We start from the raw sequence: 21,080 nt of genomic DNA, 5'->3' as shown, positions 1-21,080 counted from the left end.
AATTCGGGCTCTGTGGCGGACGCCTGGGATGACCCTCACCTAGCCCGAAAGCACTATTTTCCTCGGCTCCGGAGGGCGTTTCGGTCCACAGTCAGGAGGACGGCACTTTGCAATCTCCTTCCTCCTAGGTCATCGTGTCCGGATCCGACTGAAGATTGCCAGGTCCGTTGAAGGTTCCGGTACCTGAAGGTGATAGAGAGCGGCGCCTGGTGAGTACCGAAACTACACCTGCACGGCAGCAGGCATCACCACACGCACCGCCGCACCTCTTACACTTCTGCACAGCTGTACCCCAGAGGAAGGACAGTAGCTTTATTATTATTAGTAAGTTGCTGAAGAAACGGAAAAGACGCAGCAACGTGGGAGTCAGCCCCTTCATCTATTTGATTTTCTTACATCATGGAATCAAAATGAACTTAGTTGATAATTCTTATAATTCATCAACACAAAACACTCTTATAGCAAATACACAACTCTATAGCTTATCCTAGCAGTATGGCTGCGCAGCACCTACGTACAAGCAGGACGGGAACAGCGACAGGAAATAACTACTAATGGACTATACTCGTCAGCTGATCTTTGCTGGATAATATGGATTACAGTATGTTCATGAGAGCGATGCAGTATCTATGGGCGGAGAGTTGCCAGCGCTGTCGCCCAGGTAACGCTGAGCACCCCTCCACTCCTGGCACGTGGCAACGCCTCACCCTCTGCCGGCGTAGTGCGTACTGTGGCGGTGTATAATCTGTGTAGGAGAGAAGGAATAGTTTACGTAACGGCGCTGCAGCAGCAGCCCCCGTGACCCCGCCCCGTACGTCTCCCTGTACGCTCACCTCCTCCCGGAACAGCCTTAGCAACAGGACTCTGATTGGTCAGATGCTACAGCACGCCGGCGTTGAAAAGTGAAGAGAAGAAGAAAAAATAATTAGTAATGCGTGATTGGCTGCCGCCGGCGCCGATATGAACCAATGGGAGACGAATGCTGCGTAATTCAAAACGTGTACTTTCGGCGGCAGTTACGCAAAGAAACGATTTCAGCCAGCACTAGCAGCAGATAGCGGCCGCCGCCTCCCAGGCCCCACACATCCCAGCAGCTGCAGCCAACCCCCGGCCGCCCGCCCGCACGCACCGGCGCCATGTCTTTCAAGAACATTTATTATTCCGACAAGTATACGGATGAGAAGTACGAGTACAGGTAATAAGGGGGGTGCGGCGGCGACTGGGCTGCCTTATGAACGTCCTCCCTTGTGGTGGGGGGTATCCGCCTTCCCTCCCGGAGAAATATTGCTGCCATATGTGATGGCGCAGTCTGTGTTCCCGGTTACCACTGCTGCGTTAGAGAAGCCGATGGCAATGTGCACCCTCATACCTCCTCCCCATGTGCTACCAGGCTGCAGAGGCAGCTGTCATCTGTTATATACTAACCCCCTGCAGGCAGCTACTGTGTATCATGGGACCGCAAGTTAGCCTGTATTGGAATGAGAAATTGTGTATATTATCTGATGTGGATGCCCAATTGTGCGCTCCCGTGAGTCACATGCGTCATCTGGTTGACCAAGCTGCACAGCCAACCAGAGGATAACATGTGCAACCTGGTGCAGAGCGAGAGAAATTGATTCATCAGTTTAAGCTGGGTACACACTAGACCAGCGACATTGGCAGCGGTTGGAGCTGGCATCGACATTGCTAGCAGTGTCTTCTGATTGTACTGCGTGTATGGTTGATGGAGGATGTCGCTGGCAATGCGCGGGAGCATGCATCATCAGGGACATAGCAGGCATACGCTAGATGATGTGCCTGCTATGTTGGTCTGATCTGCTGTATTGGATGACATATTGTCTAGAGCAGGCATTCCCAACGGGTGTAGTATGGCTGACCGCCGGCCAGCTTACCGACGCCGGGATCCCGGCGGGGAGGGGCGAGTGCAGACCGGCGGTCACATGAATACCACCCATCCCAACCTTCGGTCCTCAAGGCTTCCCCCAACAGTGCAGGTTTTAGTGATATCCAGGCTTCATCACAGTTGGTTAAATCAAACTACTTGAGGTGCTAATTAAGTCACCTGTGCTGAAGCCTGGACATCACTAAAGGGCCCTACACACTGGCCGATTTTTTGAAAGATATGAACGATCTCGTTCATAAATGAACGAGAACTCGTTCATATCTTTCAGTGTGGAGACTCCTGCGATGAACGATGCGCGGCCCTGCGCTCGTTCATCGCTGGTCTCCCGTCGGCTGTGCATGCAGGCCAATATGGACGATCTCGTCCATATTTGCCTGCACTTCAACGCAGCCGCGTGACGGGGGGAGTGAAGAAACTTCACTCCCCCCGTCACTGCCCCCCCGCCGCTGGGTCGCTCGTCGGTCGTATCCGCCGTCGGGCAGCTCGGCGGCGGGTCGGCCAGTGAGTAGGGCCCTTAAAACTTGGACTGTTAGTGTGCCTTGAGGACCAAGGTTGGGAATGTTTGGTCTAGTGTGTGGGTACAGGCAAACTGATGTAGGGTAATCGCCCAGATTGCTTGTCTTCCTGTTTTACCTTAGATCACTTTTATAGAGCGTTGTATCTAAGGTAAATTGGTTATTGCACCCCATGTTCTGAACTTCAGCAGTTTATCTCATGTAGCTCAGTGATACCCTTTTCAGACCGCCAGCTTGTAACCTGGGCTATTGCGCATGAGCACGCATAACCCCGGGTTGCTGTACGGTCTGAAAGGGCTCATGGGAAATATCTTGGGTCAACACTTTCAACCCTGGTTGCTGTGCGGTGTGAGCAGGTTGCCAGGTCGATGCAACTCGTTTTCTGTTCACACTGTATGGACGGGCGTCACTTGGAGGTCTTATCGCCAAGCACTGCTTCTGCGTGCGTCACCAACCTGGCAATGCCACTGTGAAAGGGGCAGAATTGGGACGCATCCAGGAAGCACTGTGTACGACTCTCGGGTGCGACCCGCCATTGCCGTCTGAAAGGTTTGACTTGTTTACTTGCTAATGTCTGAGAAGCTTTATAAAATTGGGAGAACATTTGCTGATATGACACTGGTTAAATGTTGGATTGTTTATACATTTAGCCACCTGATCTATTGAGGAGTAAAGTGTATGCTCAAACAAGCTTGTCTAACAGCAATCATTTGAAAATGCATGCCCACTTGTGAGGTTATATCCAATGGCTTCTGCTGCTAACCTATCGTTCGGTTGGCAAGTCCTTTCTACTCACAGCCAGATGTACCAATATATCTGGATATTATTTGCTGTGCCGACCTGATATGTCTGTGAACAAGATCGCTCAGACGGGTGGCATACTGTTTACCGGCGGGCTGAATGCCTGCTGTCAAGATCCTGACAGCGGCATCCTGCCTGCTGCGCTTGCCACAGGTTCTATTATCACTCTGATTGTCATGGACACCCACTAGTGGGAATAGCCCCTGTGCACTGGGATTCCGGCAGTTGGCACAATCTGCTGTCAGAATTCTGGCACCTGTATCTTGACTGCTGGGATCCAGACAGTTGACAAATTGATTGCATCCCTGTGGGAAGTGGTTCTTCTCCCCCCCCCCCCCCCCCCCCCCTGAAGGGTCTTTGGGCCAGGTAAAATTTGCTCAGTGTGTATGCACTGAGCGGTTTTCCTGACGGCGATGTTCACAATCATTGCTGTGCATACACTCCCAGTGTGTGTGCACCTGTAGTGAGGTACATACCCATCTAATACTCATTGATGCTATAATGTGGCTGCATGTCCTGTAGTGCTCACAGCCAGCCGATCTCCGATCTGCTTGTACTTTTCAAGCTCACTAAACCTTGAACTGGCTTTTTGGTAGGATAATGAGTACTGCCTTCACATGGCTGAGTTTGTCCTGGTTGTACCCCATGGCAACCAATCTGACCTCATTCTTACTGTAGTATGAACATGAATTATATTAATATTGTTGGTTAAGCAAAATCATTGCACATATTTTTGTATAACAGTCTTGATCCTCTACTGCCACATATATTGTCAGGTTAGTTTAATAAGTCTCTATGGGGTCGTTTCAATTCGGCAACAGTTGAATAGCGCCGGGAATTAGCTCCCGACGCTATTCAATTCAGCTCCAGTTAAGTCAGCGATGGCCCGTTCTCGCCGACTTAACAGGTAGTTTTGTTGGGAGAACGGGCATTCTCCGACTTAACTACCTGCGGCGATGCTGATTCCCGACAGAATCAGCCTCACGGCAGCACTTTTTTCGGGTTTCTTCTCTCTCATCCCCCGGGGATGAGAGAAGAATTCCCGACAATTGAGGGTCAGTTGTCGCTGTATTGAATAGTGCCGGGAGCAAACTCCCGGCGCTATTCAACGGTTGCTGAATTGGATCGACCCCAATGGGTTCAACTCTATTGTGAGCAAAAATAAATCTCCACATATGTTTGACCATTAACTGTAGTATGGGATATACATGAAGTTATGAATTCTTAATGTCACGTCAGTAGCTTGTGGTTAAATATATATTTTTCATGATTGTCTATGAATGTAACAAATCATTTTGAAAGAAGTTGAATCCACAATACTCTTTTAATTAGGCATGTTATGCTGCCAAAGGAATTGGCAAAACAAGTACCAAAAACGCATCTGATGTCTGAGGAAGAGTGGAGAAGACTTGGTGTTCAACAAAGCCTTGGTTGGGTTCATTACATGATTCATGAGCCAGGTATGTGGTTGGCATCTAATGCAGATAGTTTTAAAATGTAATGAATTGTAGAGGTTTTAATGTTTAATGAAGGGATGTTCATTGGGCTTGATTCAATTCAACGTGATAATAGCGTCGGGAAGGAGGTAGTGGAAATATTCAGTTGTTATCATAGCCCAGGCATTCCCAACCTCTCTTCAAGGCACACTCAGGGGTATATTCAATTGCTGTCTGATTCCTTCCAACGGAGAGGATCCAACAGCTCCTTATTCAATTTGCGGGCATTTTTGCCCATTTGTAGTCCCGTTTACGATATGCCAATCCGACTTTTTAAAAAGTCGAATTGGCATGGGTGAAAACCCCCGCAAATTCGACAAGCCGTGTATGGGATTTTCTGACCAGGTGAAAAAACGGGGCTTCAATTGAATGGCATAAACTAAACGATCCCCGTGGATATTGGCGGGGTGACGCCTTCAGCAAGTGCATACACACTTGTCGATGCCAACAGGGGATATGGGGGGGGGAGCGGCGGCCGTAGTCAACGAGGACCTCCCTCATCTGTACATGTTCAGCAATTTTAGATTCAGTTTGAGCACACCTTACCCAAATCTAACTCCCTGCACATGTTATATCTGTCCCCCCTGCAGTGCACATAGTTGTACCCATTAGCTAACATTTTTGCTGCTGCGATCAGGTCTGAATTAGGCCTCTTGAGTGCACACACTGGATGAGATTGTAAAAGATCTTGCTCAGATTGGCCCTTCTGAGCAAGATCTTCACTTTCTCGTCTTGTCTAGTCTGTATAGGGCTTAAGGGTGCTGCGAAACTGGTGTTTTTTTTTTTTTTTTTAAAGGGGCAATCACTTGCATGTACTTGTAAGTGATTGCTCGTTCAAAAAAAAATAAAAAATCTAAGTTCGGCCAGCATCCCGCACAACTGCCTAACTCGGGCAGCATTACACACCACCCTTAGACATCGCAGGACTAGTTTACTCTGATTTCTGCTTAACAGTGTGACCAACCGAATAGCTCCGGGGCATCCTTCACAGCGCTATTAACGTCTCATTGAATTGAGCCCATTGTGATCTGCATGTAACCTGGGTAGCAATCCTTGAATTATGGAAAGTGAAAGTACATTTAATTTGCCACCACTTGTTAACTGTCCCCCCCTCCCCCCCCTCCTCTGTTCTTATGACTAAAATAAAGCATTTAATAAGTTGCTATTCAACATTATTAACAATGTTCTATTGACATACCTTTAAGGTGTGAGAGTACTGGATATATTTATTAACTTAATTCTAATGTGAGTACAACAAAATATGGGAGCACAAATATGTGGGTTTATTCGTACAGTCCATAACCAATCTGGTACATTCAATGTAAACAGGAGCCCACTACTGTACATTAGGTTCGGGCCACACACCGTGGCCAAGCAGGACCCACTTACCCGCAAGGAGACTGCACATGGGCGCCTATGCAGGCACCCACACGTGTGCTGAAGTCCCGCCACCCCCGGACCCAACCGCAGCATGCTGCAGTTGGGCCGAATGACAGGACGGCAGGATTTCAATGTGAACGCATACATTTCATTGTATGTGTTCACACAGTGTGGCTGTGCTCCATTGAAATCCTGAGTGTCGCTGGCTGTAGAACAGGATCAGTGTGCACACAAAACCCTCCTCCCGGTCAAGTGGGTCCTGTTCAGCGGGACCCGCTTGGCCACTATGTGTGGCCCCAGCCTAAGGGATTATTTTGTGTGAAGTTCAAAATGTGTGTTCCAAACGTGGAGTGGCTGTGGTATACTGATAGTTGTAGTGCAACCATGTCACCCAGTTTTTATTGCCACTACCAATGTAGGTATTTTTCAGAAGTCTGTAGTTATTAACCAGCTTAGATCACTTACAGATCTTAAATAGAAATAAATATGAGCTGACTGGTTTTTACGCTTATGGTCTCTGTTTGCTCTTTTGTAAAGACATGCCTATCGATTTACATTTGTAAACCAAATTGGAGTGTCTTGTTGGTCATGTTAGATGACTTGTCTGTATTAAGGCATGCTCTTCACAGGAAATTGTGGGATAAGTGTAGATGTCAATGTATAACTAGGCAACTAGGATGAACATTCCTGTTAAATGGGGGAGAGGTCAAAATGATACTATTTTGTCAGGCTTGAGAAAGTTAAGATTTAAACTGCTACTTGTGTATACAGTATATACTTGGGCTTGAGAAACACAGAAGTGATTGATTTAGACACCAAAAAATTGTATATATGTATACCTATTGACTGAAGTTGCACAGAAGTATGCATGGTGATGGTAAATTGGTTCCTGAAGCTGCATTATAAGCTTTAATTACCCCTTGTATGTATGTATGTATGTATGTATGTATGGGATGTAGTGTTTTGGGGACCCTTAGGGGTATATTCAATTAGGGTCTGATCCGTTCCAACATGCATTTGTCGGAATGGATCAGATAACACCTATTCAATACCATCTCAATTCGACTTTAAAAAAAGTCGAATTGAGATGAGACCTGAGAGGGGGGAGACCAGCGGGCAAGCGGAGGAGAGCAGTTGGCTGCGACTGAACCCGGATAAAACAGAGGTCCTTATGATACGACCGGAACATCAAAGGACAAGACTGCAGCATAGCCAACCAACTGGACTTACACTCGGGGATTCAGAATTACAGACCAGTGATCGTGTGCGGAATCTTGGCGTTGTCCTGGATGGTGGCTTGACACTTAAACATCAGATATCAGCCACAATCAAATCCTCATTCTTTCACCTGAAGAACATAGCCAGAATCAAGCACTTAATTCCCTCAGATGATATGCCAAGTCATACAGATTACTGTAATGCCCTCTACCTTGGTCTACCAGCAAAAGAATTGCAGCGCTTACAGCTGGTGCAAAACACAGCTGCCAGGCTGTTAACCAACCAGCCCCGTTCTAGCCACATAACACCCATCTTCTACTCCCTTCACTGGCTGCCTGTAAGATGGCGAATCATCTTCAAGATTGGCTTACTGAGTTTCAAAGCATTACATGACCAAGGCCCAAGGTACCTGAAACAGCTTCTGACCCCATACTGCCCCACTCGATTACTGCGATCTGTAGATGAAGGACTTTTAGCAGTACCTAGAATCTACCGTAATTCATCTGGGGGTCGAGCTTTTAGTCATGCGGCTCCGACTCTATGGAACTCACTTCCCTGCACAGTGCGAGAGGCCCCAACTATAGAATTCTTCAAAAGTAGACTCAAGACTTTTCTGTTTACTCAAGCATTTCCATAATGTCCCTTTTAGTATCTTCATTCTTCTGTATTTTATGAAAATGTACTTCATTATTTTCTGTACTATATTATGCTATGTATCTGTTAAGTGCCTTGAGTCCTATTGGAGAAAGAGCGCTATATAAATAAAATAATTATTACAGCAGCGCTGCAGAAGGATGTCTCAGCCGCTAGACCTCATGGCAGTGTCCACCTGGCTCCAGCAAGTGTTACCTCACTTGCTGGAGCCGGGTGGATGCTGCTGTGAGCGGCGCAGCTGTGACACATCCTCCTACAGCGCTGTGCTGTAGGGCTGCTCTCCCGCGGTGCTCTCCCCTCTCCTCTAAGGTCCCACATCTCAGTCCGACACTTATGTCTGACTGAGATGGTTGGAAACGGGGCCAAATCCTGTTGCATTTGGCCCCGTTTCCCTCAAAAGTATGTGAATCTGCAGCTATACCGCCGGTTCACGTACTATTCGACAAGTCGAATTCCCCGACTTGTCGAATAAAAACAGCTGGGATTGAATAGGTAATTTGGATACTGCCGTCTTTTCGACAGACAGCAGTTTTCGACCCTAATTGAATATACCCCTTAATGTCTTAACAATGACTAGCTTATTTTGCCTCGCACTGCTTGCCATGTGGGTGGGGGCTGTTGGGGTTTTTTTTTTGGTCCCTTCTTTAATGCATAAACTTTTTCTCTAACGTCCTAAGTGGATGCTGGGGACTCCGTCAGGACCATGGGGATTAGCGGCTCCGCAGGAGACAGGGCACAAAAATAAAGCTTTAGGATCAGGTGGTGTGCACTGGCTCCTCCCCCTATGACCCTCCTCCAAGCCTCAGTTAGGTTTTTGTGCCCGTCCGAGCAGGGTGCAATCTAGGTGGCTCTCCTAAAGAGCTGCTTAGAAAAAGTTTTTTAGGTTTTTTATTTTCAGTGAGTCCTGCTGGCAACAGGCTCACTGCATCGAGGGACTTAGGGGAGAGAATTTCAACTCACCTGCGTGCAGGATGGATTGGATTCTTAGGCTACTGGACACCATTAGCTCCAGAGGGAGTCGGAACACAGGTCTCACCCTGGGGTTCGTCCCGGAGCCGCGCCGCCGACCCCCCTTGCAGATGCCGAAGTTGAAGAGGTCCAGAGGTCCAGAAACAGGCGGCAGAAGACTTTCAGTCTTCATAAGGTAGTGCACAGCACTGCAGCTGTGCGCCATTGTTGTCAGCACACTTCATACCAGCGGTCACTGAGGGTGCAGGGCGCTGGGGGGGGCGCTCTGGGCAGCAATGTATTATACCTTTTTTTCTCTATCGTCCTAAGTGGATGCTGGGGTTCCTGAAAGGACCATGGGGAATAGCGGCTCCGCAGGAGACAGGGCACAAAAAAGTAAAGCTTTACTAGGTCAGGTGGTGTGCACTGGCTCCTCCCCCTATGACCCTCCTCCAGACTCCAGTTAGATTTTGTGCCCGAACGAGAAGGGTGCAATCTAGGTGGCTCTCCTAAAGAGCTGCTTAGAGAAAGTTTAGTTTAGGTTTTTTTACTTTACAGTGAGTCCTGCTGGCAACAGGATCACTGCAACGAGGGACTTAGGGGAGAAGTAGTAAACTCACCTGCGTGCAGAGTGGATTTGCTGCTTGGCTACTGGACACCATTAGCTCCAGAGGGATCGAACACAGGCCCAGCCATGGAGTCCGGTCCCGGAGCCGCGCCGCCGACCCCCTTGCAGATGCTGAAGCGTGAAGAGGTCCAGAAACCGGCGGCTGAAGACTCCTCAGTCTTCATAAGGTAGCGCACAGCACTGCAGCTGTGCGCCATTTTCCTCTCAGCACACTTCACACGGCAGTCACTGAGGGTGCAGAGCGCTGGGGGGGGGCGCTCTGAGAGGCAAATAAAAACCTTATAAAAGGCTAAAAATACCTCACATATAGCCCACAGGGGCTATATGGAGATATTTAACCCCTGCCTGACTAAAATAATAGCGGGAGAAGAACTCGCCGAGAAAGGGGCGGGGCCTATCTCCTCAGCACACGGCGCCATTTTCTGTCACAGCTCCGCTGGTCAGGACGGCTCCCAGGTCTCTCCCCTGCACTGCACTACAGAAACAGGGTAAAACAGAGAGGGGGGGCACATTAATGGCTATATATTGTATATATTAAAGCAGCTATAAGGGAGCACTTAATTATAAGGCTATCCCTGTTATATATAGCGCTTTTTGGTGTGTGCTGGCAGACTCTCCCTCTGTCTCCCCAAAAGGGCTAGTGGGTCCTGTCTTCATTAGAGCATTCCCTGTGTGTTTGCTGTGTGTGTCGGTACGTGGTGTCGACATGTATGAGGACGATATTGGTGTGGAGGCGGAGCAATTGCCAAATATGCAGATGTCACCCCCCAGGGGGTCGACACCAGAATGGATGCCTTTATTTGTGGAATTACGTGATAGTTTATCTTCACTTAAACAGTCGGTTGAGGACATGAGGCGGCCGGACAATCAATTAATGCCTGTCCAGGCGCCTCAAACACCGTCAGGGGCTGTAAAACGCCCTTTGCCTCAGTCGGTCGACAGACCCAGACACAGGCACTGATTCTAGTGACGACGGTGGAAATTCAAACGTATTTTCCAGTAGGGCCACACGTTATATGATTTTGGCAATGAAGGAGACGTTACATTTAGCTGATACTACAGATACCGTAAAACAGGGTATTATGTATGGTGTGAAAAAACTACCAACAGTTTTTCCTGAATCAGAAGAGTTAAATGACGTGTGTGATGAAGCGTGGGTTGCTCCTGATAGAAAGTTGATAATTTCAAAAAAATTATTGGCATTATACCCTTTCCCGCCAGAGGTTAGGGCGCGCTGGGAAACACCCCCTAAGGTGGACAAGGCGCTCACACGCTTATCTAAACAAGTGGCGTTACCCTCTCCTGAGACGGCCGCACTTAAGGATCCATCAGATAGGAGGATGGAAGTTATTCAAAAGAGTATATACACACATGCAGGTGTTATACTACGACCAGCTATAGCAACTGCCTGGATGTGCAGTGCTGGAGTAGTTTGGTCAGAATCCCTGATTGAAAATATTGATACCCTAGATAGGGACAAGGTTTTGCTGTCGTTAGAACAAATAAAGGATGCATTTATCTATATGCGTGATGCACAGAGAGATATCTGCACACTGGCATCTCGGGTGAGTGCTATGTCCATTTCAGCCAGAAGAGCCTTATGGACACGACAGTGGACAGGTGATGCGGATTCAAAACGTCATATGGAAGTTTTGCCGTATAAAGGGGAGGAGTTATTTGGAGTCGGTCTATCAGACTTGGTGGCCACGGCTACTGCCGGGAAATCCACCTTTTTACCTCAAGTCACTCCCCAACAGAAAAAGGCACCGACCTTTCAACCGCAGCCCTTTCGCTCCTACAAAAATAAGAGAGCAAAGGGCTTGTCGTACCTGCCACGAGGCAGAGGCAGAGGGAAGAGACACCAACAGGCAGCTCCTTCCCAGGAACAGAAGCCCTCCCCGGCTCCTGCAAAAACCTCAGCATGACGCTGGGGCCTCTCAAGCGGACTCGGGGACAGTGGGCGGCCGTCTCAAAAATTACAGCGCGCAGTGGGCTCACTCGCAGGTAGACCCCTGGATCCTGCAGATAATATCTCAGGGGTACAGGTTGGAATTAGAGACGGATCCTCCTCATCGTTTCCTGAAGTCTGCGTTACCAACCGTCTCGTCCGAAAGGGAGATGGTTTTGGACGCCATTCACAAGCTGTACTCTCAGCAGGTGATAGTCAAAGTACCCCTCTTACAACAAGGAAAGGGGTATTATTCCACTCTATTTGTGGTACCGAAGCCGGATGGCTCGGTAAGGCCTATTCTAAATCTAAAGTCCTTGAACATCTACATAAAAAAGTTCAAGTTCAAGATGGAGTCACTCAGAGCAGTGATAGCGAACCTGGAAGAAGGGGACTTTATGGTATCCTTGGACATCAAGGATGCGTATCTCCACGTTCCGATTTACCCCGCACACCAGGGGTACCTCAGGTTCGTTGTTCAAAACTGTCACTATCAGTTTCAGACGCTGCCGTTCGGATTGTCCACGGCGCCTCGGGTCTTTACCAAGGTAATGGCCGAGATGATGATTCTTCTTCGAAGAAAAGGCGTATTAGTTATCCCATACTTGGACGATCTCCTGATAAGGGCAAGGTCCAGAGAACAGCTGGAGACAGGATTAGCACTATCTCAAGAGGTGCTAAGACAACACGGGTGGATTCTGAATATTCCAAAATCCCAATTAATCCCGACAACTCGTCTGCTGTTCCTAGGAATGATTCTGGACACGGTCCAGAAAAAGGTTTTCCTTCCCGAGGAAAAAGCCAAGGAGTTATCCGACCTGGTCAGGAACCTCCTAAAACCAGGAAAGGTGTCAGCACAAGAGTCCTGGGAAAAATGGTGGCTTCTTACGAAGCAATTCCATTCGGCAGATTCCATGCAAGAATATTCCAAAGGGATCTGTTGGACAAATGGTCAGGGTCGCATCTGCAGATGCACCTGCGAATAACCCTGTCACCAAAGACAAGGGTGTCACTTCTGTGGTGGTTGCAGAAGGCTCACCTATTAGAAGGCCGCAGATTCGGCATTCAGGATTGGATCCTGGTGACCACGGACGCCAGCCTGAGAGGCTGGGGAGCAGTCACACAAGGAAGAAACTTCCAGGGAGTATGGACGAGCCTGGAAAAGTCTCTTCACATAAACATTCTGGAACTAAGAGCAATCTACAATGCTCTAAGCCAGGCGGAACTTCTCCTGCAAGGGAAGCCGGTGTTGATTCAGTCGGACAACATCACGGCGGTCGCCCATGTAAACAGGCAGGGCGGCACAAGAAGCAGGAGTGCAATGGCAGAAGCTGCGAAGATTCTTCGCTGGGCGGAGAATCACGTGATAGCACTGTCAGCAGTGTTCATCCCGGGCGTGGACAACTGGGAAGCAGACTTCCTCAGCAGACACGATCTTCATCCGGGAGAGTGGGGTCTACATCCAGAGGTCTTCAACATGTTAATAGACCGTTGGGAAAGACCAATTGTAGACATGATGGCGTCTCGCCTCAACAAGAAACTGGACAAATATTGCGCCAGGTCAAGAGATCCACAGGCAATAGCTGTGGACGCACTGGTAACTCCTTGGGTGTACCAGTCAGTGTATGTGTTTCCTCCTCTGCCGCTCATACCAAAGGTATTGAAGATCATACGGCAAAGAAGAGTAAGAACAATACTAGTGGTTCCGGATTGGCCGAGAAGAACTTGGTACCCGGAACTTCAAGAGATGCTCACGGACGAACCGTGGCCTCTACCTCTGAGAAGGGACCTGCTACAGCAGGGTCCCTGTCTCTTTCAAGACTTACCGCGGCTGCGTTTGACGGCATGGCGGTTGAACGCCAGATCCTAAAAGGGAAAGGCATTCCAGAAGAAGTCATTCCTACCTTGATTAAGGCACGGAAGGAAGTCACCGTGAAACATTATCACCGCATTTGGCGAAAATATGTTGCGTGGTGCGAGGATCGGAGTGTTCCGACGGAGGAATTTCAACTGGGTCGTTTCCTACATTTCCTACAATCAGGATTGTCTATGGGTCTCAAATTGGGATCCATTAAGGTTCAAATTTCGGCCCTGTCAATATTCTTCCAAAAAGAATTGGCCTCTGTCCCTGAGGTCCAGACTTTTGTCAAAGGAGTACTGCATATACAGCCTCCTGTGGTGCCTCCGGTGGCACCGTGGGATCTAAATGTAGTTTTAGATTTCCTCAAATCCCATTGGTTTGAACCATTGAAAAAGGTGGATTTGAAATATCTCACATGGAAAGTGACTATGTTACTGGCCCTGGCTTCTGCCAGGAGAGTATCTGAATTGGCGGCTTTATCTTATAAAAGCCCTTATCTAATCTTCCATTCGGATAGGGCAGAACTGCGGACTCGTCCGCATTTTCTCCCTAAAGTGGTATCAGCATTTCATCTGAACCAACCTATTGTGGTGCCTGCGGCCACTAGCGACTTGGAGGACTCCAAGTTGTTGGACGTTGTCAGAGCTTTAAAAATATACATTTCAAGGACGGCTGGAGTCAGAAAATCTGACTCGCTGTTTATACTGTATGCACCCAACAAGTTGGGCGCACCTGCTTCTAAGCAGTCGATTGCTCGTTGGATTTGTAACACAATTCAACTTGCACATTCTGTGGCAGGCCTGCCACAGCCTAAAACTGTAAAAGCCCACTCCACAAGGAAGGTGGGCTCATCTTGGGCGGCTGCCCGAGGGGTCTCGGCATTACAACTCTGCCGAGCAGCTACGTGGTCGGGGGAGAACACGTTTGTAAAATTTTACAAATTTGATACCCTGGCAAAGGAGGACCTGGAGTTCTCTCATTCGGTGCTGCAGAGTCATCCGCACTCTCCCGCCCGTTTGGGAGCTTTGGTATAATCCCCATGGTCCTTTCAGGAACCCCAGCATCCACTTAGGACGATAGAGAAAATAAGAATTTACTTACCGATAATTCTATTTCTCGGAGTCCGTAGTGGATGCTGGGCGCCCATCCCAAGTGCGGATTATCTGCAATACTTGTACATAGTTATTGTTAACTAATTCGGGTTATTGTTAAGGAGCCATCTTTAAGAGGCCCTTTCTGTTATCATACTGTTAACTGGGTTTAGATCACAAGTTGTACGGTGTGATTGGTGTGGCTGGTATGAGTCTTACCCGGGATTCAAAATGCCTCCCTTATTGTGTATGCTCGTCCGGGCACAGTACCTAACTGGAGTCTGGAGGAGGGTCATAGGGGGAGGAGCCAGTGCACACCACCTGACCTAGTAAAGCTTTACTTTTTTGTGCCCTGTCTCCTGCGGAGCCGCTATTCCCCATGGTCCTTTCAGGAACCCCAGCATCCACTACGGACTCCGAGAAATAGAATTATCGGTAAGTAAATTCTTATTTTTTTTTTATGGCTAAAATACATCACATATAGCCCTTGAGGCTATATGGATGTATTTAACCCCTGCCAGATCTCACAAACTCCGGGAGAAGAGCCCGCCGTTTTAGGGGGCGGGGCCTATTCTCCTCAGCACACGGCGCCATTTTCCTGCTCAGCTCTGCTGAGAGGAAGGCTCCCAGGCTCTCCCCTGCACTGCACTACAGAAACGGGGTTAAAACAGAGAGGGGGGGCACTTATTTGGCGATATGATTACATATGTGAAAATGCTATAAGGGAAAACACTTGTATAAGGGGTTGTCCCTGTATAATTATAGCGTTTTTGGTGTGTGCTGGCAAACTCTCCCTCTGTCTCCCCAAAGGGCTAGTGGGGTCCTGTCCTCTATCAGAGCATTCCCTGTGTGTGTGCTGTGTGTCGGTACGTGTGTGTCGACATGTAGGAGGACGATGTTGGTGAGGAGGCGGAGCAAATTGCCTGTATGGGTGATGTCACTCTCTAGGGAGTCGACACCGGAATGGATGGCTTATTTAGGAATTACGTGATAATGTCAACACGATGCAAGGTCGGTTGACGACATGAGACGGCCGGCAAACAAATTAGTACCTGTCCAGGCGTCTCAGACACCGTCAGGGGCTTGTAAAAACGCCCATTTAACTCAGTTGGTCGACACAGACACGGACACTGACTTCAGTGTCGACGGTGAAGAAACAAACGTATTTTCCTTTAGGGCCACACGTTACATGTTAAGGGCAATGAAGGAGGTGTTACATGTTTCTGATACTACAAGTACCACAAATAAGGGTATTATGTAGGGTGGGAATAATCTACTTGTAGTATTTTCCTGAATCAGATAAATTAAAGTGTGTGATGATACGTGGGTTTCCTCCGATGGAAAATTATTGGAGGTATACCTTTTCCCGCCAGAAGTGAGGGCGAGTTGGGAAACACACCTTAGGGTGGATAAGTCGCTCACACGCTTATAAAAACAAGTGGCGTTACCGTCTCCAGATACGGCCGCCCTCAAGGAGCCAGCTGATAGGAAGCTGAAAAATATCCTAAGAAGTATATACACACATACTGGTGTTATACTATGACCAGCAATCGCCTCAGCCTGGATGTGCAGTGCTGGGGGGGCTTGGTCGGATTTCCTGACTGAAAATATTGATACCCTTGACAGGAACAATATTTTATTGACTATAGAGCATTTTAAGGATGCATTTCTATATATGCGAGATGCGCAGAGGGATATTTGCATTCTGGCATCAAGAGTAGATGTGATGTCCATATCTGCCAGACGATGTTTATAGACACGACAGTGGTCAGATGATGCAGATTCCAGACGGCACATGGAAGTATTGCCGTATAAAGGGGCGGTCCATCGGACCTGGTGGCCATGGCAACAGCTGGAAAATCCACTTTTGTTACCCCAAGTCACATCTCAGCAGAAAAGGACACAGTCTTTTCAGTCTCAGTCCTTTCGTACCCATAAAGGCAGGCGGGCAAAAGGCCAGTCATATCTGCCCAGGGTTAGAGGAAAGGGAAGAAGACTGCAGCAGGCAGCTCATTCCCAGGAACAGAAGTCCTCCACAGCTTCTGCCAAGTCCGCAGCATGACGCTGGGGCCATACAAGCGGACTCGGGTGCGGTGGGGGGTCATCTCAAGAGTTTCAGCACGCAGTGGGCTCACTCGCAAGTGGACTCCTGGATCCTACACGTAGTATCCCAGGTGTACATTGGAAATTCGAGACGTCTTCCCCTCACAAGTTCCTGAAGTCTGCTTTACCAACGTCTCCCTCCGACAGGGAGGCAGTATTGGAAAAAAAAATTCACAGGCTGTATTCCCAGCACGTGATAATCAAAGTACCCCTCCTACAACAAGGGAAGGGGTATTATTCCACACTATATTGTGGTACTGAAGCCAAACGGCTCGGTGAGATCTAAAAGATTTGAACAATTACATACAAGGGTTCAAATCAAGATGGAGTCACTCAGAGCAGTGATAGCGAACCAGGACGATATGGTGTCACTGGATATCAGGGACGCTTACCTACAAGTCCAAATTTTGCCTTTCTCACCAAGGGTATCTCAGGTTCGTGGTACAGAACTGTCACTATCAGTTCAGACGCTGCCGTTTGGATTGTCCACGGCACCCCGGGTCTTTACCAAGGTAATGGCCGAAATGATGATTCTTCCTAAAAGAAATATGGACGCTTTCCTGATAAGGGCAAGGTCCAGAGAACAGTTGGCGGTCGGAGTAGCACTATCTCAAGTAGTTCTACGACGGCACGAGTGGATTCTAAATATTCCAAAATCGCAGCTTTTTCCGACAACACGTCTGCTGTTCCTAGGGATGATTCTGGACACAGTCCAGAAAAGGATGTTTTCTCCCGGAGAAGAAAGCCAGGGAGTTATCCGAGCTAGTCAGGAACCTCCTAAAACCAGGAAAAGTATCAGTGCATCATTGCACAAAGGGTCCTGTGAAAAATGGTGGTTTCTTACAAAGCGATCCCATTCGGTAGATTTCACGCAAGAACCTTTCAGTGGGATCTGCTGGGAAAATGGTCCGGATCGCATCTTCAGATGCATCAGCGGATAACCCTGTCTCCAAGGACAAGGGTGTTTCTTCTGCGGTGGCTGCAGAGTGCTCATCTATGAAAGGGCCGCAGATTCGGCATTCAGGACTGGGTCCTGGTGACCACGGATGCCAGCCTGAGTGGCTGGGGAGCAGTCACACAAGGAAAAAATTTCCAGGGAGTGTGATCAAGTCTGGAGACTTCTCTCCACATAAATATACTGGAGCTAAGGCCAATTTACAAGGCTCTAAGCTTAGCAAGACCTCTGCTTCAAGGTCAGCCGGTATTGATCCAGTGGGACAACATCACGGCAGTCGCCCACGAAAACAGGGCGGCACAAGAAGCAGGAGGGAAATGGCAGAAACTGCAAGGATTCTTTGCTGGGTGAAAAATCATGTGATAACACTCTCAGCAGTGTTAATTCCGGGAGTGGAAAACTGGGAAGCAGACTTCCTCAGCATAACCTCCACCCGGGAGAGTGGGGACTTCAGCGGGAAGTCTTCCACATGATTGTAAACCGTTGGGAAAAACCAAAGGTGGACATGATGGCGTCCCGCCTGAACAAAAAACTAGACAGATATTGCGCCAGGTCAAGGGACCCTCAGGCAATAGCGGTGGACGCTCTGGTAACACTGTGGGTGTACCAGTCATGGTATGTGTTCCCTCCTATGCATCTCATACCAAAAGTACTGAGAATCAAGGAGATGAGTAAGAACGATACTCGTGGTTCCGGATGGGTCAAGAAGGACTTGGTACCTGGAATTTCAAGAGATTCTCACGGAAGAACCGTGGCCTCTACCTTTAAGAAAGGACCTGCTCCAGCAGGGGCCTTGTCTGTTCCAAGACTTACCGCGGCTGCGTTTGACGGCATGGCAGTTGAACGCCGGATCCTGAAAGGGCATTCCAGATGAAGTCATCCCTACCCTGGTCGAAGCCAGGAAGGATGTAACCGCAAAACATTTTCACCGCAATTGGCGAAAATATGTTGCGTGGTGTGAGGCCAAGAAGGTCCCTACAGAGGAATTCCAACTGGGTCGTTTCCTACATTTCCTGAAAACAGGACTGTCTATGGGCCTAAAATTAGGGTCCATTAAGGTTCAAATTTCGACCCTGTCAAATTTATTCCAGAAAGAACTGGCTTCAGTGCCTGAAGTTCAGACGTTTGTAAAAGGGGTACTGCATATACAGCCTCCTTTTGTGCCCCCAGTGGCACCTTGGGATCTCAATGTTGTTTTGAGTTTCCTAAAGTCACATTGGTTTGATCCACTCACCACTGTGGACTTAGAATCTTCACCTTCCATGTGAAATATTTTATTAGCCCTGGCTTCAGCCAGGCGTGTGTCAGAATGGGCGGCTTTATCATATAAAAGCCCTTACTTAATTTTTCATTCTGACAGGGCAGAATTGAGGACTCGTCCTCAATTTCTCCTTAAGGTGTTTTCTGTTTTTCACATGAACCAACCTATTGTGGTACCTGCGGCTACTAGGGACTTGGAGGACTCCAAGTTACTTGACGTTGTCAGGGCCCTGAAAATATGTTTCCAGGACGACTGGAGTCAGAAAATCTGACTCGCTGTTTAGCCTGTATGCACCCAACAAGATGGGTGCTCCTGCTTCTAAACAGACGATTGCTCGCTGGATTTGTAGTACAATTCAGCTTGCTCATTCTGTGGCAGGCTTGCCACAGCCAAAATCAGAAAAAGCCCATTCCACAAGGAAGGTGGGCTCATCTTGGGCGACTGCCTGAGGGGTCTCGGCTTTACAACTTTGCTGAGCATTTACTTGGTCAGGGGCAAACACGTTTGCTAAATTCTACAAATTTGATACCCTGGCTGAGGAGGACATGGAGTCTCTCATTCGGTGCTGCAGGGTCATCCGCACTCTCCCGCCCGTTTGGGAGCTTTGGTATAATCCCCATGGTCCTGACTGAGTCCCCAGCATCCACTTAGGACGTTAGAGAAAATAAGAATTTACTTACTGATAATTCTATTTCTCGTAGTCCGTAGTGGATGCTGGGCGCCCATCCCAAGTGCGGATTGTCTGCAATACTTGTACATAGTTATTGTTACAAAAAAATCGGGTTGTTATTGTTGTGAGCCGTCTGTTCAGAGGCTCCTACGTTTTGTCATACTGTTAACTGGGTTCAGATCACAAGTTGTACGGTGTGATTGGTGTGGCTGGTATGAGTCTTACCCGGGATTCAAGATCCTTCCTTATTGTGTACGCTCGTCCGGGCACAGTATCCTAACTGAGGCTTGGAGGAGGGTCATAGGGGGAGGAGCCAGTGCACACCACCTGATCCTAAAGCTTTATTTTTGTGCCCTGTCTCCTGCGGAGCCGCTAATCCCCATGGTCCTGACGGAGTCCCCAGCATCCACTACGGACTACGAGAAATAGAATTATCGGTAAGTAAATTCTTATTTTTTTTTTTTTTTTTATATAGACTGGCCTAACACTAGATACCATTATTTCTACTATTAATATACTGGTCCTATGTCTATACTTGTCTCGAGAACAAGAAGTAACGGGCAGACTACAGTGAAAAAACAAAACGCCAGCTGAGTTTTATGACAAAATAAATCTGAATGGTAAAGTCCCTATTGGGCATGGCTAGTTTGACCCCCATGGGAGCTGTGAACACACAACCCATGGGTTGCAATATAGAAATATAAATTTGCCTATTGAATTATTATTGTGGTGGTTTGTGTGGTTTTTATTTATAAATAATATACACTAGATGTTCATGGAGGAAACTCCTGGGATTATTCAGATTGTCTTATTTGTCTGTGTTCTCCTTTTTACAGAGCCACACATACTACTTTTTAGGAGGCCTCTTCCAAAAGACCAACAGAAATGACTGCTTTTCACCTGTATCTTTTGGGACAATCTGTATATATTGTAGTATTCAGTGAATACAAGGACTATGACCCTCACAACCACAGCTGTGCAAGAGCTGTATTCTTAACAGCAGATGAGCTCAGTGAGTGTCTGCATGATGGAGCTGCTATTGTGTTCTGTTCTTCTGTCTTCCTTCTGCTGTCACATCTGTGTGTAAACCCTCTCCCAGACCACTGTTTAATAAAGTTTACATGTTCTATGCATGTTTGATCTTACATTATGCGTTAATGTCTTGATTTTGTTTGGCCACATTCTGACACACCCAAAAAAGTTTGAAATGTTATCTGAGGCATTTTTATTTTGTTAGAGTTGATATGATGCATCCTACTCTGAAAGTATCACAAGTGGCTTTGTAGTACATTACATGCAAAATACTGTACATTGCTGTATGAAGGAGCAGACTGTCTTCCATTGTAATCTAATCACATGGCCAAGCAAGTAAGGTGCCAATTTGATCTTTGTAAATAAAATATTAAATGGTTATGACTATTTTATGATATGTAACCCTCAATGTGTTAGGTAGTACCTTCTTATGGACTTCAGCTGTGACTGTTATGTGATGTATAAAGTACAGCCCAGCTGCATTATCAAAAAGGAACTACCCAATGTGCTACATATATTCAGATACAAATTACTATAATAGCTTGCATGTATTAACTTGTCACACCTATCAATAAAGCAAACTGTATTTTAGCCACCTCTGTGGCCATTTTAGTCA

The 21,080-nt window shown here is 47.6% G+C and overlaps 1 protein-coding gene across 1 annotated transcript; it reads left to right on the top strand.

Moving 5' to 3' along the window:
• The first annotated feature begins 800 nt into the window (after nt 1-800).
• Nucleotides 801-21,080, top strand: CKS2 (CDC28 protein kinase regulatory subunit 2). Its single transcript, XM_063913702.1, has 3 exons — nt 801-1,195; nt 4,552-4,679; nt 20,269-21,080. The coding sequence occupies exons 1-3, from the start codon at nt 1,137-1,139 to the stop codon at nt 20,319-20,321; spliced, it is 240 nt and encodes a 79-aa protein (XP_063769772.1). The 5' UTR covers nt 801-1,136; the 3' UTR covers nt 20,322-21,080.

This window comes from Pseudophryne corroboree, chromosome 1 (genome assembly GCF_028390025.1).
Source record: "Pseudophryne corroboree isolate aPseCor3 chromosome 1, aPseCor3.hap2, whole genome shotgun sequence".
Taxonomy (NCBI): Eukaryota; Metazoa; Chordata; class Amphibia; order Anura; family Myobatrachidae; genus Pseudophryne; species Pseudophryne corroboree.
This window is presented reverse-complemented; position numbering and strand designations above follow the sequence as displayed.

What these genes read in the sequence shown, in the direction of transcription:
- CKS2 (XM_063913702.1), top strand. Translation starts at nt 1,137, where the DNA reads ATGTCTTTCAAGAACATTTATTATTCCGACAAGTATACGGATGAGAAG. An exon ending in GATGAGAAGTACGAGTACAG is followed by an intron (nt 1,196 to 4,551) that starts GTAATAAGGGGG and finishes TCTTTTAATTAG; the next exon opens with GCATGTTATGCTGCCAAAGG. An exon ending in TTACATGATTCATGAGCCAG is followed by an intron (nt 4,680 to 20,268) that starts GTATGTGGTTGG and finishes TCCTTTTTACAG; the next exon opens with AGCCACACATACTACTTTTT.